The sequence below is a fragment of the Budorcas taxicolor genome, chromosome 24 (assembly GCF_023091745.1).
Source record: "Budorcas taxicolor isolate Tak-1 chromosome 24, Takin1.1, whole genome shotgun sequence".
Classification (NCBI taxonomy): Eukaryota; Metazoa; Chordata; class Mammalia; order Artiodactyla; family Bovidae; genus Budorcas; species Budorcas taxicolor.
This window is the reverse complement of record NC_068933.1, coordinates 23,043,186-23,057,910: the sequence shown is the minus strand read 5'-3', so window position 1 is coordinate 23,057,910 and position 14,725 is coordinate 23,043,186. Positions and strand designations below refer to the sequence as shown.

Here is a 14,725-nt window from a genome sequence, read left to right as displayed (position 1 = left end):
CAGGCTCCTCTGTCCATGGGATTCTCCAGGCAAGAATACTGGAGTAGATTGCCCTTCCCTTTCTCCACGGGATCTTCCTGACCCAGGGCTCAAACCCATATCTCCTGTGTCTCCTGCATTGTCAGGCAAGTTCTTTACCACTAGCTCCACTGCTGTATGCTATACAGGAAAGTTGTTAAGAGTGTAAATCCTAAGAGTTCTCATCACAAGAAAAAAAAGTTTTTACTATTTATTTTGTATCTTTATGAGAGGATGGATATTCACTGAACTTCTTGTAGTAATCATTTCATGATATATCTATGTCAAATCATTATGCTGTATATATTCAACTTACACAGTGCTGTCTGTCAATTAAATCTCAAGAAAACTGAGAGGGAAAAAAAGCAGTTTATAACATTAGCAGTTGGGAGTCACTGGAATATGTTTTCTGGGGAAGCAGAATGGTTAGAAAAATTAAGACAAAAAGCAAAACCCCAGTTTGGTGGGCAAGTGAGGGCTTTTGATGACCATTTTGCTTAAACATCACTCGTAGAACTCTAGAAGATCATTTCTACATGATAACAGTAGTCAGGGCAAAATAGTTTCTTCTAGTCATGAACTACTCTCCTGAAATGGCCAAACTGGTACTCTGGACAGCCTGCACATAACAATATAAGCACCACCCTTTTCTTGGGTATTGGTTACTTTATTATGATTGTAAATTAGTGTCTTAGATGTCCCACTTAGATAAGCCGTATTTCAAAATCATACTTTAATTATAAAACAGAAATACTTATGGATCCATCTGGAAGAAATACTGATCTCAATCTTTTGCCTATAGAAACACAAATCAAAGTCCATAAAACCAATGGAGGATCAAGAAGAGAAGAAAAATATGATCACAACCAGCAGAATTTTTGGTCAATCCATACTCAAGTCAAAGTAATATCTCTTATATGTACCTTTCCAGGATAAGTGGCACGTTTCTAAAGAAATTAGAATAATACACAATTATCTTGTGGGCATGTATTTGTGTGTATATTCAAACTATTAATAAGAGTAACTGAACTGCAAACTGTGGACTCTATGAAGGTAAATATTTGAAGGGATCAGATGATCAGATATGATTTTCAAACTAAATGCAAGCTGTATTGCTTTGTAAATAAAACTGATAGAAGGAGGCCTTTTCATAAATTGTCTTTCTTCAGGGGAGAATAAAAATGACAAATGAACCTTTTTACTAATCAAAGGTCAACGTCAGTTAAAATATGGAAATGCAGAACTGCCTCATGAGCCTGTCCAGGTAGTTCATAGCCACCTCTGGCTGAGAGCCATTCTTTTAGTGATAAAGTCAGACAGCAAAATGTTCACAAGACTTTTTAGAGGAAGAATTTTCAAGCTTGTCAAATACTGTTGAAAGCTATGGTCACTGATAGATCAGAGATGAACTAAACGCCAGTATGAGTTGTTTGGTAAATCACATAAATGGATTGATTTAAAACTGTTTCTTGAGCATCTGCTCTGTGCAAGATCATATACTGGGTGAGGGCTGACAAAGATGAAATGAAGGGTTTATTCCTTCATGGAGCTCACAGCCTGATGTGGAAGAGAATTCATGAACAGCAATACATCATAGGAATCATTAAATACTGTAAAAAGATACCATTCCTTTTTGATAACCACTCCATGTGCAGGAAGCAATATTTGAATTGCTACTTGTTAAAAGAAAAATTATCAGGCACTTGTATTGCTTATAATATAATTGAGAAGAAAAGGAAATATGTTTGCTTGGTTCTGGTGATATAGTAGCTTTATTTTACCTACATGGTAATAAATGGAATACCAATAGAACATTAAGAAACAGATTTAGAAAATTATCTGTACTGGAAAATATCCTATGAATTCAAGATCTTTGGCATTTAAGAATAACTTACTTATATTTTTCACGAATTCCTTGATACCTGAAAGCTAATGTGTTTTCTCTCAACAGCCCAGTCAACCACAGCCAACTTTTTCATGGATTAGTTTACATTAGGTTTCAGAAAAACTGAGAGGTTATTTGTGGGCATACTCTAAATTCCTTTCTCATAAAAAATCAGGCAAACAGAGGCTACAATACTAAGAAAAGTAAAATAAGTGAGTATTTATAAGCCATTAGTAAAAAACTAATGAAATTCATTTTCTGAGAGTGAAAGGAAATAAAGAATTTGGAATGTTGGCCAAAGGCCAGTCTAGCCCGATAAAGACAATTTTCAGATCCTGTCTAACCCTGTGAAACAGCTGGGGGTCTTTGCAGTACAGAAAGTGTTTCACCTAGAATAAAATGATAAGATTCTACATTTGGCTTTGGGAGTATTGTATTTGGAGATTTTAAAAATATCTCATTTATTCATTCATTTACCAAATATAGGGCAACTACCATAATGCCAGGCATTGGAAACACAGATGAATGAAACAAAATTCCATCTTGCAAGATGCTTAGAGTCTAATGAGTGAGACAGTCCTAAAGCTGACCTAATCTGTACTAAAATGGAGACACAGAATAGGGCACAATCTTTCAGAGAAGAATGCTGAAATCGAGCAGCCCTAGTTTTGTCTGTCAAATCTTTTTGGATCTATCGATATTGGAACATGATTTAGAGTGGAACCTTACATTGCATGGGCAGGTCTCTGAATTAAAGAAATGATAATAAGACTGGAAAAGGAGGGATATCTTTGCGTTTTAGTTTTTTTCTTTTTGTTATCGATCATTTTCCTTCTCAATGGTCAAAGGCAGCCAAGAAAATTAATACCAAAAGGCACTGTGTCTGGGCTTTGTTATTTACTGTGTTTACAAGGAGCTTGTAATGAAATTGTGAAAACCTCGTTTTCCCCTCTTACACATCTCACAAAGAAGTGCTTGATTTCTATGTTCTGTGTTGCCACAACACAAAGTTTGGAGAGACTATGAATCTGTTATATGCCTCTGAAAGCTATCTTTCACGAGTGTTTCAGGCTATAATCATTAACTATCTTGATTTTTAACATTTTGTGACCAACAAAATAACCTAGAGACAGGCAAACAATCATCCGAATAAAAAGGACCAATGAATGTAACCAAAGTTCGATTCTGAATCATCTTTCTCAATGGTGCCCTTTGCACATTTGTATGGAACAGATCCCCAAATAACATCATTAATTAATTACCTAGTTGAGATACTCGGCAGTTGTGTGGGTAGCAGGCATAAAGAAGGGAGTTGAGGTGAAGAGTCAAAATGTTTCAGAACCATATTAACTCTAAAGATTGAAGCCAAAGCATTTTTGTAATTATAATTAATTGGTTAACATGTATTTACAGAGCACCTACTATGTGCTAAGAGCTGTTTTAATTACAGAGCACACAAAGATGATATTCCTGTTCTAGAAACACTCATAGCCTAGAGAAGAGATCATACAGAAAAGCAAGATGACAAAACAGTAATTGAAAACACAGAGTTTTCTAGGAGCACAGAAAAATCAAGGACTAACCCTGCCTTGGAAATAATTCATGAAGGAGGTGTTATCGTTGGTTAAGTAGAATTTTCAAGACCAAAAAAATGCAAAAAAAAAATTGTTATTTTTGGCTCATGATTGTGGTATATTTTTTATGGGTTACTCTGCAGCCTAACAAAATTTGTGCTACATGATTTAACTTTAGAATGAGAGATTTCACAGTACCCCCTATGACTTATGCTTAGAGAGTCACATTTTGGTGACTAAAAAGCAATGGTAATTTTCTAATTTACATGCCTTTGGGCAATAGAGGACACGTTCTAAATAGTAAGGATGGATATTTTTCTCCCCCATGTGATTAAGTGAAACTCTATTTATTTATGATAAAGAAAAACATGGTCTATCTCTTCTCTTTTTCCTGAATAAGTAATTTCTCTTTTTCTCCCTCTGTCTCCACCTATCATCTGTATTTCTAAAAAGGTAGTTGCATGATCTACATAGAAGTAGAAAGATCAAAGTTAAAAGGTGTTCTGTGGCTGTATATTATGGCTGAAGTTGGACAAACTAACCAACCGACAAACACAAAGGAATAGAAAGAAGAGAAAATATTGGTGGGTTTATCAGTGAAACCCCTAGCAGGAAACAAATGGCAACCTGGGTAAATTGAGTGGAGTTAAATAACAGAACTATTGATAAAGGTGCAGGGGAACCACAAGGCCAGAGGAGAAAATGATTTAAAGAACATGGGAATTTTGGGTGGAAAATGCCAGCTGTGATTCCTCGGGAGGCAGATGGAGGAATAAACGACCCAACCTCACAGCCCTATTGTCCTCCCAATCATTATTCTCCTGTTGAGGCTCCTCACTGTTGCAAGAAGACAGAAAAGAGAGCACCCCAAGTTTTGCCCACACTGGTCCACCTCCAGATCACAAAACTGGGGAGAACGAGGGTGGAGGGTGCACTCGAGGGGTGACATGGGCATATGCAGTGCGATACAGCGTCCAGATTACAAACGGCCAGTGACGTCAGGCAGGAAAGTTTGATCTTATCATGCAGTCAGTAAGGAGGTTAACAAAAAGCTGAAGTAGGAATCGATATGATCAGGTGATGCTTTTCAAAGATAATTTTGGTGACAGTGTAGAGAGTGAACTGAGGTAATGGTAAGTTAAGGCAAGGAAACCAGTTCTGGATGCTGTTTCCAAAGTCCAGTGCAAAGTGGAGGGCTGCTTTAAGACAATGGCAGGGAGAATGGACAAGGGGTGATAGGATGACAGGACTATATGCAGGAGGCGAGGGAGAGTGGGACTGAGTAGGCAGGATCCAATTACCCCAGCATCTAGGACATACATTTCTCAGGGAGCAATCTTTTGTGAAAAATCAAAGGTTATCTATTCACTTGAGAGAATTTCACATTAATAGAGCTAAGAATTTCTAAAGAGATATTAAAATATGGACAAGTCTGCCTACACTGTGATAACCCCTTTCTGAATAAACTGACTCAGAGGCTTCTGGAGAAAGTGATCTCTTTCTTCCACATGGACAGCTGCTCAGCTGTGTTAATTGGTGCCCTGAGGAAGTGTTCAAGAACTCTGAGCAGACACGGACAGGAGTAACACAGCTAGAGTCTCTCCAGCTTTCACACGTGGTGGTTATAAGCACAACTCATTATCGCAAGACACAGCTACCATTTTTTAGAGCCTACTTTGTGCCAAGCATTGTAGCCTTACAATTACAATATGGCAGTTTCTTTACTTATTCTCTAGAAATGGGAAAATGAAGAGGTTAAGTAATTTGCTCAAGGCTACACGGACAGGAAGCAGATGTGCTGGAAAATATACCAGTGGCTTTGGGCTCACTCTTTACAGATTCTGGTGGCATAAAGGAAGCTAACTGAAATTATTCTGTGTTGGATACAATTACACATACTAATACTTATGTGATTAATTCTGATTTTTTAAAACAAAATGTATCGGACTCTCAGGTCTGGAGAATGCACATTCCAATATAGAATTTCTTGAAAACAGTATTTTTATTTGATTCTTTTCTTGGGAGGCTTTCTGAATAGCTTGGGTTAAGAATTTTTCTTTGAGAAGAGGAAAAGGAGGATGATGGCCCAATGCAATATTCTCCTCTAGAGCCTGAATTCCTTCTGGGTGAGGACTATGTCTTGTTCCTAACAGCTTCCTTGATAAAACCTAATACGATGCTTAGTGCATGTTGCTGTTCAATACCTATTTGTGGAGTAAATGAACCAATGGGATGCTGTTTAACAACCACAGTCTTCCTTTGGAGGGCTTTGTCATTCCAAGATGGTAGAGAAGCAGCAGAATGATTCCACTAGGCTGAATTTATGTAGCGACACAGATCAGAAGAGAAGACAGCTACCTAGACTCCACACTGGGACAACCACACAACTGCAACTTAAGAATTATTACTAGCATGCTCCCCAAATGATTTTGTTTAGAGCTTCATAAAGCCTGGTGGAGCTGGTTCCAGTTGGCTTGGATGAGAGGTCACACAGATTAAAATAGACTTTCTTAATAAGAAACAATAGGCTACATTCATTTAGCCAAACAGAAAAAAAATGACAGGCCTTAGGGGTGGGAATGAAGCTTAATCCTATTTAAAGGCTCAATTAACCCCCAGAAGATTGAGTAGGTCCTCTGCCTTTCCTGTTGTTTCTCTGTCTAGCAGAGCTTAAAAACAAAGATTCACAAAAAGGAATAAAGATATTCATATTTGTATATAAAACACTCAAAATATTTTAAATATGGCATAATAAATTTTAGAAATTTAGGAAATTGATTAGACTTTCATGGTCCTTTAAAGCCTTTTGAAATGAATCATACTCTCTTTTGAACTGGCAAATCTGTTGCCAACTGATTAAAATATTCAAACATAAGGCTCTATCTTAACATATAAATTCATTGATTAAAAAAACATTTCTTTCTTGTATTTATGTTCTCAAACAAAATTGTATTTCCTCCTTCTTGTATTTCCAATTATATTTCCTTATAATGTACTGTACATTCTTAAGAAATCTAAATTAGAATCCACTCTGGAGTGAATTTCAATCATTCTAATGTTTTAATGCACAGAAGCCAGGTTCTGCTCAAATCAGCCCATCCTGGGTTAAACGTCTGAGACAGGGCATCTGGGGGCCCGCTTAGGTCACACATACGAACCAGTGCATCCGACCTTTCACAAATCATCTGTGAATGAAACTTATCAACTTAAAAAATTTCTGCCCCAGCAGTGTAAAAATGACCCAAAGAGAGATAATTAAATAGTGACACTTAATTTCATGTTTTTTCTTGGTTGTTGTTATTGTTGAGGAGAAAAACATCTGGGATTATGGTTTTTTTAAAGTGGTGTGTGCATTATATGTATGTTCCCTGTTTAATTAGCTCTGTTTTAATAAAAATGTCTTTAAGAGGAGCTTGATAATTGAGGTGCTTCTCCCTAGCACACCGATGTCATTTTAGCAGAAAAGGTCTTCACCTCTTCAGTCTCTCAAGCAATGGCATTTCCAGCCTTTCTCCCCCTGCCCCTCCAGCCAAGAATTCCTATCCTAATTTTCTCCTTGGGGTATGGAAGAATGTGCTGATTTTCTGGAAGAAGATGACAACTTTGGTCTGTTACACCCTTTGTTTAAACCACAGCCAATCCTGCAAATCACACAGAATATCACAACACAAGATAAAGCACAGCTTTGGCTGAAGTTCCTTTTTCTTTGTGATGCAAATGCGCTCTTCACCATTTATGTTTTGTTCTAAGGAGATAGCTAATATCTCAATTATTGATGGTATGAGAGCTTGTAATGGTAATTTGAATCTGCTTAGTATATATCATTAGTCCAGCGCATGACACCAACGCAGGATAAACCGAGCAGTTTTTCTCTTGAACTGACACAAGATACCAGTTCCATGTTTTTCTTTTATTTGGACGGTTTACCTTTCAATATATTAGACAGAAGAGGCTAGACACAGCCTAAACAGAGGAGAACACTTTAGCTCTTGGAAGGACATAAACTATGAAAACTTGTGTGTGAAAACTATCTGGCAGCAAAAATCAAGTCACTGAACTTGACACAACATCCCCCATAAAACAATCCTATCAGAACAACTCTAATGCATTAGTGTAAAGTCACTTGAAGTCATGACATCTTTTAGATGATTCCATAAGCTTTTAATTTGGCTTTTAAAAATTACACACATCAAAGAGCTAAGTGATGTGCTTCAAGCTTGGTAAAGCACCTTTAATCTGTTTTTTAAAAACAGAATTTTTAAATTTTACACAGAAAATGTAAGACCATATTGAGGATGATCAACAGATTGTTAAAAAGCATACCATTCCACCAATCTGAGTCTAATTTTTCATATTTCTGCATTTCTTATCCCATCCACTTCCCATAATATTGTTAAACAGTTATAATTATACCACAGAGCACAAAGATATATTACCATTTTTCTCTAATGAACTGCCCATATCGCTTCACAATTGTATTTTTGATGGTATGACATAACCTTTAAACAAGTACAACTTTTTCTAGGACTACTGAACAAGCTACTATAAAATCTTTAAAAACCCTTCATAATCTTGGTCCCTCAGTAGCCTCAGGGGACTGGTTCCGGGACTCCCTGGCGGACACCAAAGTCCACGTATGCTCAAGCCTCTTACATAAAATGGCCCAGTACTTATACACAACCCACACACACCCTCCTACATCCTTTAAATTCATTCTAGATTAGCTATAATAACTAACACAAAGTAAATGCTATGTAAAGAGTTGCCTTTGTGGCAAATTCCAGTTTTTCTCTTTTGGATCTTTCTGGAAATCTTTGCTTTTTCAAATATTTTTGACCCAGATTGATTGAGTCCATGGATGCAGAACCCATGGATACAAAGGGCTGACTATATGAGCAACAGATCTCCAAGGACCATTCCTCAGTACACTGAACAACACCTAATTGTTTTTCTCAAGAAAAGAGTTGTGATCACATTTACAATTAAGGCCACAAGAATTACACACCTTATTCTAACAAGATACAATGTTATGTTAGAAAACCATATTTTTTCCTTGCATTTTGAACAAAGCTTATTTTCCAGGAATTCAACCATAACTTTTGCCCAGAAACTGAGGAGATATATGCATTTTAGATATTTAATGAAATGTCCACATGAAGACAGAATTTTATTCTAAAATAGATAGGAGTGAAAACAAAACCAGCGTCAACTTACCAGCCTTTTCCTTCTCTGAGAGACCTGGAATCGCCTGAAAAAGAAGAAAAGCCACAAATTGTGGTATCATTAGAAGGAAATGGCAAACAATATTATTAGGAACAAAATGATGCCCCATAAATGAAGCAAAAATTAAATAGGGCCTGACACTAGAAATATCAGAGAAGAGGAACTGAATAGACAAATTTTTTTTTTTCAAAGAAGGCATATAAATGGCAAACAAGCACATGAAAGGTGTTCAGCATCACTAATCATCAAGGACACGCAAATCAAAGCTACAATGAGACATCAACTCACGCGTGTAGAATGTCCATCGTCAAAAAGACAAGAGATGATTAGTATAGGTAAGGATGTGAAGAAAAGGGAACCCTTGTGCACTGATAGTGGAAATGTAATTCGGTACAACCATTATGGAAAGTAGAATGGAGGTTTCTCAAAAAGTTAAAAATACTTTATACTTTCCATATATATGATCCAACAATCCCATATCTGAGTATATATGTCTAAAAAAAAGGAAAGAGGATATCAAAGTGGTATCTGCACTCCCATCTGCACTGCAACATTATCCACGATGGCCAAGATATGGTAACAGCCTCAGTGCCCACTAATGGATGAACGGATAAAGAAGATGTGGTGTGCATGTGTGTGTGTGGTTGTGTGTGTGTGTAATATTATTCAGGCCTGAATAAGAAGGAAATCATACCATTTGCTATAACATGTGCCTTGAAGGCATTATGCAAAGTAAAATAAAGACAAATACAACACGGTATTTTTAATATGTGGAATCTTAAAAAAAAAAAAAAAAAAGCATGAAACAGAGAGGGTAGAAGTGGTTGCCAGGGGCTGGTGGAGTGGGAGAAATAAGGAAGGCTCAGTGAAAGGTATAAATGTTCAGCTATAAGATGAATAAGGTCTAAGGATTTAATGTAAAGCCATGGGGATTACAGTTGATAACAGTATTATACAATTGGTATTTTTTAAGAGAGTAGAATTCAAATGTTCTCACCAAAAACAGACAAATATGTGAGGTGATGGGTATATTAATTAATGAAAGAGGGCATCCTTTCACAATGTATGTGTTGTGTGCTTAGTCGCTCAGTTGTGTCTGACTCTTTGTGAGCACATGGACTGTAGCCCACCAGGCTCCTCCGTCCATGGGGTTTCCCAGGCAAGAGTACTGGAGTGGGCTGCCATTTCTTCCTCCAGGGGATCTCCCAACCCAGGGACTGAACCTGCATCTCCCGTGTCTCCTGCATTGCAGGCGGATTCTTTACCCTCTGAGCCGTCAGGGAAGCCCTTCACAATGTATACGTCAATCAAATGATGTATCTGATCTGATACATATAATCATCAATCAAATGATGATTGATTTGATATGTATATATCAAATCACTACAATGCACACTTTAAATGTCTAAACATTTTATTTGACGATTATACTTCAATGAAGCTAAAAAGAAAAAAGAGAGCGAGCTGTGGCACTGTTCTAAAGCCACTAGATCCAGCTAAGCTCAGAGTAAACCAGTCATGTAATTGTTTTCCTCTCTGAAGACAGACTTATCTCACCCTTAAAAGGTATTGCAATAAATGAAACTAAAAACACTTTGAATATGGATCAAATTTTTTATAGTTCAATCTCTTTTCCCATTTTGGGAGGCAAAGAATGTTAACTGTTTGGTCAGTATCTGGGCCTTTCAAGTCTCTGTCCAGTCCTCTCAAGGCTCAGATTCCTCCTTTATAAAAGGGGGATAAACACCTCGACTTCACAGGGCTGCTGAAAGCACCAGATGTAGTGGCTTCTGTAAAGCACATGAGGTCCTTAGGAAAAGACAGCCGCTCTATTTGCTACTATGGGGATTGGTCCAATGAGCAAATTACTGAAATGAGAGGTTTAGAAGTTCAATTCCTACTAACGATTATCTATCACTATTATTTAGAAACTAGAGTTCAGGATGAGATGTCTTCAACAGACTTTAAGGTAGAATAGTGTAGTTCTATTCTTTGTGGATACCTTAAAACAAACTAAGGAAGTGAGCTTCTGATTGCCACTCACCTCAGTCACTCATGTATAAAATACAGTTAGCATGAGGGTATTAACTTTTATTGGAAAGCCTTTTATAAATCTATCTGGCCCACTGGGATTTCACGCTTTCTGCTCCATAACCACTGACCACACAAGATGTCTACAAGCATGTCTCTCTCCCCTTCTTTAGGGGACAAAGTCTTCAGAGTTGAAGGAAAGAAAATAGGCTCAAATGAGAAATTAATTTTGTTGCACGTGTGTATGACAGAGAGCGAGAGAGGGAGAGAGGAAAGTTCATGTGGACGTCTCTTATAGGTCAGTCTAAGGAAATAATATCAATCTCCATTTTTGGAAATCTCAAAGATCAAGATTCTTATATCTTTGTGAGATATTGATTATTGTCGAGAACCTCACCTTTGGAATTTACAGGATTTGGAGATTGATGCAGTTTTTCAAACAAGGGAAAAATCTATGGATAAAAAAGTGGAGGAGGATTTGTTTTGGCAAGATCGGTCTACTGTGAAAGCATATTTTGACTTAATCTTGATCTATCTTTAGTTGTTCACTGCTTGTTCTCTGGCTGTGAATGCTGACTCTGCATCCTGGCAAAGATGCAGCCCTGAGGAGAACATCCGGTTATTAAATGGCAGAGTGGAGGACCACGTCCAGACAGCAGGGCATCAGATGGACTGCACAGGCTTCCACCCCTGTCCTCAGCACCCTTTTATTTACAGCAAGATCATCTGATTTCTTCTTTTTTTCAAGAAGAATTTCTCTGATTCTGCCTTCCCTTGACAAGAAAGACATCCTACAGCTTTGGCAATATTTATTTACTTCTTATGTCTCTATTTTGGGAAAGGTCTAAGAATGGAATTAAATCCATACTATATATTTTAAACCTTGGCTCAGATTTGTCCCTTGACTAAAGAAAAGGGCTTTTAAATTAAATTTTCTCTTTTGCTTCAAGCAAATAAACAACAAAACAAAATAGAAACCCTTTTGTTGACAAGACTGTAAAGGGTGGTAATAGATAATTGGCTCAGATGGTAAAGAATCTGCCTGCAATGCAGGAGACCCACGTTCAAACCCTGGTTTGGAAAGATCCCCTGGAGTAGGATAACTACCCACTCCAGTATTCTTGCCTAAAGAATCCCATGGACAGAGGGGCTTGGTGGGCTATAGTCCATGAGGTCGAGTCGGGCACGCCTAAGGAACTAACACTTTCATGGAGAAAGTTCCTCAGTGTGTGAAGAGCTAACACTTGCTAGGTTCTCAGTATGTACAAGGTACAGTTTTAAGATTTTACCTGCATAAACTCACTCAATCCTTAGACCAACTCTGTGAAGTCTTAAAAGCACACTAAGTTTTGTGAGGTCACATTGAAACAATGGAGCCAGGACACAACTATTCACATGATGATCTTCGAGATCACTAATTTCAAAATGCTAATCAGAGTATTTTGAAACAAAGGAGAAGAAAGGTTTGCAGAGGTCCTATGGGCAGATATTGACTTAGACCACAAAATACTTGTGCAGGATGTCTGTATGGAACATTTAGAAATTCTCTAAATAAGCTCTCTCTTCTTATGGCTAAAGTGTTTTAGACAAATTGAATGTCTTACCCCAATTCCAAGTTGACCAGTGACAGGCCTTCTCCATATTTTATTCTATTTGATTACAAAGTGTGTAACCAAGCATGTGTAAGTAAATATTTAATAAAGATATTAGCCCTATCAAACAAAAATATTTTAGCCTCCAAAGAGCCAGATCCAATATGTCACGTAGACAGTGCCAGTTACTACAGAATATCACCCCATGCTCTGCATGATTCTCTGTTACCAAAACTCACCTCCATTAAATAACAGCACTAGCCATATCAGCACATGGAGAAAGGAAAGTCAAAGTTTAATGTATCCAATATCTAATAACTTTTCTTTTAAAGTATAATCACATAGTAATAACGGCTGGATATCCTTCAGCTGATTTATATTTGAATTTGAGGGAGAACCATCTCTTTAGAAAATGGTTTATGAATACACTGACTAGATTCGTGAAATTTTCTAGCGATGAAAGGCAATAAATTAAAAAAAATGCTGACACCTGGATTTCAATTAATTAAAGCTATTTGTTGTTTCTTAATTAGTAGCAACTTGTGTGTGTGTGTGTGTGTGTCTGTGTGTGTGTGGAATTCATGATCCAGTTGAACAAGATACACGAGAATAGTTCCACTCAGAGGTTGCTGAATGACAATGATTAGCACCCTTATTGGTGCGATATTAATAGGTGTAGAAGATAGTAAATAATTAGGACTACCCAAGCAGAAATGGGATGGTTTTCCTGGGTGTTGAACCCCTGGGGAGAAAGTGCTGGTCAGAAGATTTCTTTTTGCCTTTGATGTAAGAATACTGGAGTGGGTTGCCATTTCCTTCTCCAGAGGATTTTCCCACCCAGGGATCAAACTCAGGTCTCCAGCATGGCAGGCGGATTCTTTACCACTGAGCCACCAGGAAAGCACATTTCTGGGCTTGGGGGAAAAAAAAAAATCACTTCATGCAAGCTGTCTGTATCGTCTGGTACAAAGTAGGTGTTCATCAAATTTTTGTGGGAATAAAAAACCTAGTGTCTATTTGTATATATAGTTCAAGTAATATGCATGACTGTTGCTTATGAGAAAGCTCCCATAAAAAGCATATTTTTGAATTCATTAGGGGTTTTTTCTTAATAGCTGCCATATGTTTCATTTGAACTGTATCCTCAGGAAGTGATTTAACATTTCTGGCAATAAAGCAATTAAGTCGGATTTTCCTGCTGGCCATATGGGTTCGCTGTAACTTCATATTTTCTTCTCTCATTTCTCAATGGAACAAAGGGAAGTCTAGTAAGAACTTCCAAATGAGAGAAAAAAAATTATTCATCATCTTTTGTTATTTTTCTCCGTGATATTCAAATGATAGGAAACCACCTTTTCTGTGGCTATCCTTACCTTCCAGTAGTTCTCCACATGCAAAGATTTTCATTTATGTTGATTTGTTGAGCTGTTTTACAATTGAATTTTTTAAAAGCCATTAAGCAGAAAGGTTTTTAGTAAAAGGGGAGGAAACAATTTGCTTTCTCTTAATGAAGTCTTTTAAAGCTGTGTGTGGGAACCTAGACTGTGTGTGCGTCTGTTTATGTTTCTGGACATGAAACGTGTTGGGGAAATGCTCATTTTGACGTGCCTTGCAGAAACGCTGTAGACATACATTGATTCATTTGGTCTGTTGCTAGAATAGCTTTCTGCACTTACAGAAGGACCTTAGCTGGATACCTTTTAGGAATTTATACCAACTACACAGAAGCTGCTAACATAAATAGTAACATAAGTAATGGATGTTGTACCTGAATCCATTTTATAAAATGACAAAACATTCTAATTGATCTTGATGATTTCTAAGTTCATCTTAATGATTTCAGGTGAAAATGGAGTAGGATTTTTCCTCTTTAATATGTTATTTTTATTAATATGTCAAGTCATATATATTGTTGTTGTTGTTCAGTCACTGAGTCACGTTCGACCCTTTGCGACCCCATGGACTGCAGTATGTTGGGAGATAGTGTCCTTCACTATCTCCTGGAGTTTGTTCAAACTCACGTCTATTGTGTCGATGATACCATCCAACCTTCTCATCCTCTATCACTCCCTTCTCCTTTTGCTCTCAATCTTTCCCAGCATCAGGGTCTTTTCCAATGAGTCGGCTCTTCACATCAGGTGGCCTGATGCTCCAAAGTATTGGAGCTTCAGCTTCAGCATCAGTCCTTCTAATGAATAGTCAGGGTTGATCTTTAGGACTGACTGTTTGATCTCCTTGCCATCCAAGGGACTCTCAAGAGTCTTCTCCAGCATCCACAGTTCAAAAGCATCAATTCTTCAGTGCTCAGTCTTTTTTATGCTCCAACTCTCACATTTGTACCTAACTACTGGAAAACCGTAGGATCTATATGGACCTTTCTTGGCAAAGTGATGTCTCTGCTT

The 14,725-nt window shown here is 37.5% G+C and overlaps 1 protein-coding gene across 1 annotated transcript in view; it reads right to left on the bottom strand.

Moving 5' to 3' along the window:
- DLC1 (DLC1 Rho GTPase activating protein) overlaps window positions 1-14,725 on the bottom strand; it is a 419,579-nt gene that overhangs the window by 205,757 nt on the left and 199,097 nt on the right. Inside the window, exon 4 of the mRNA XM_052661289.1 lies at window positions 8,692-8,725. Within this exon, the coding sequence (XP_052517249.1) occupies window positions 8,692-8,725 (34 nt within the window). The remainder of the gene's footprint in view (window positions 1-8,691; window positions 8,726-14,725) is intronic.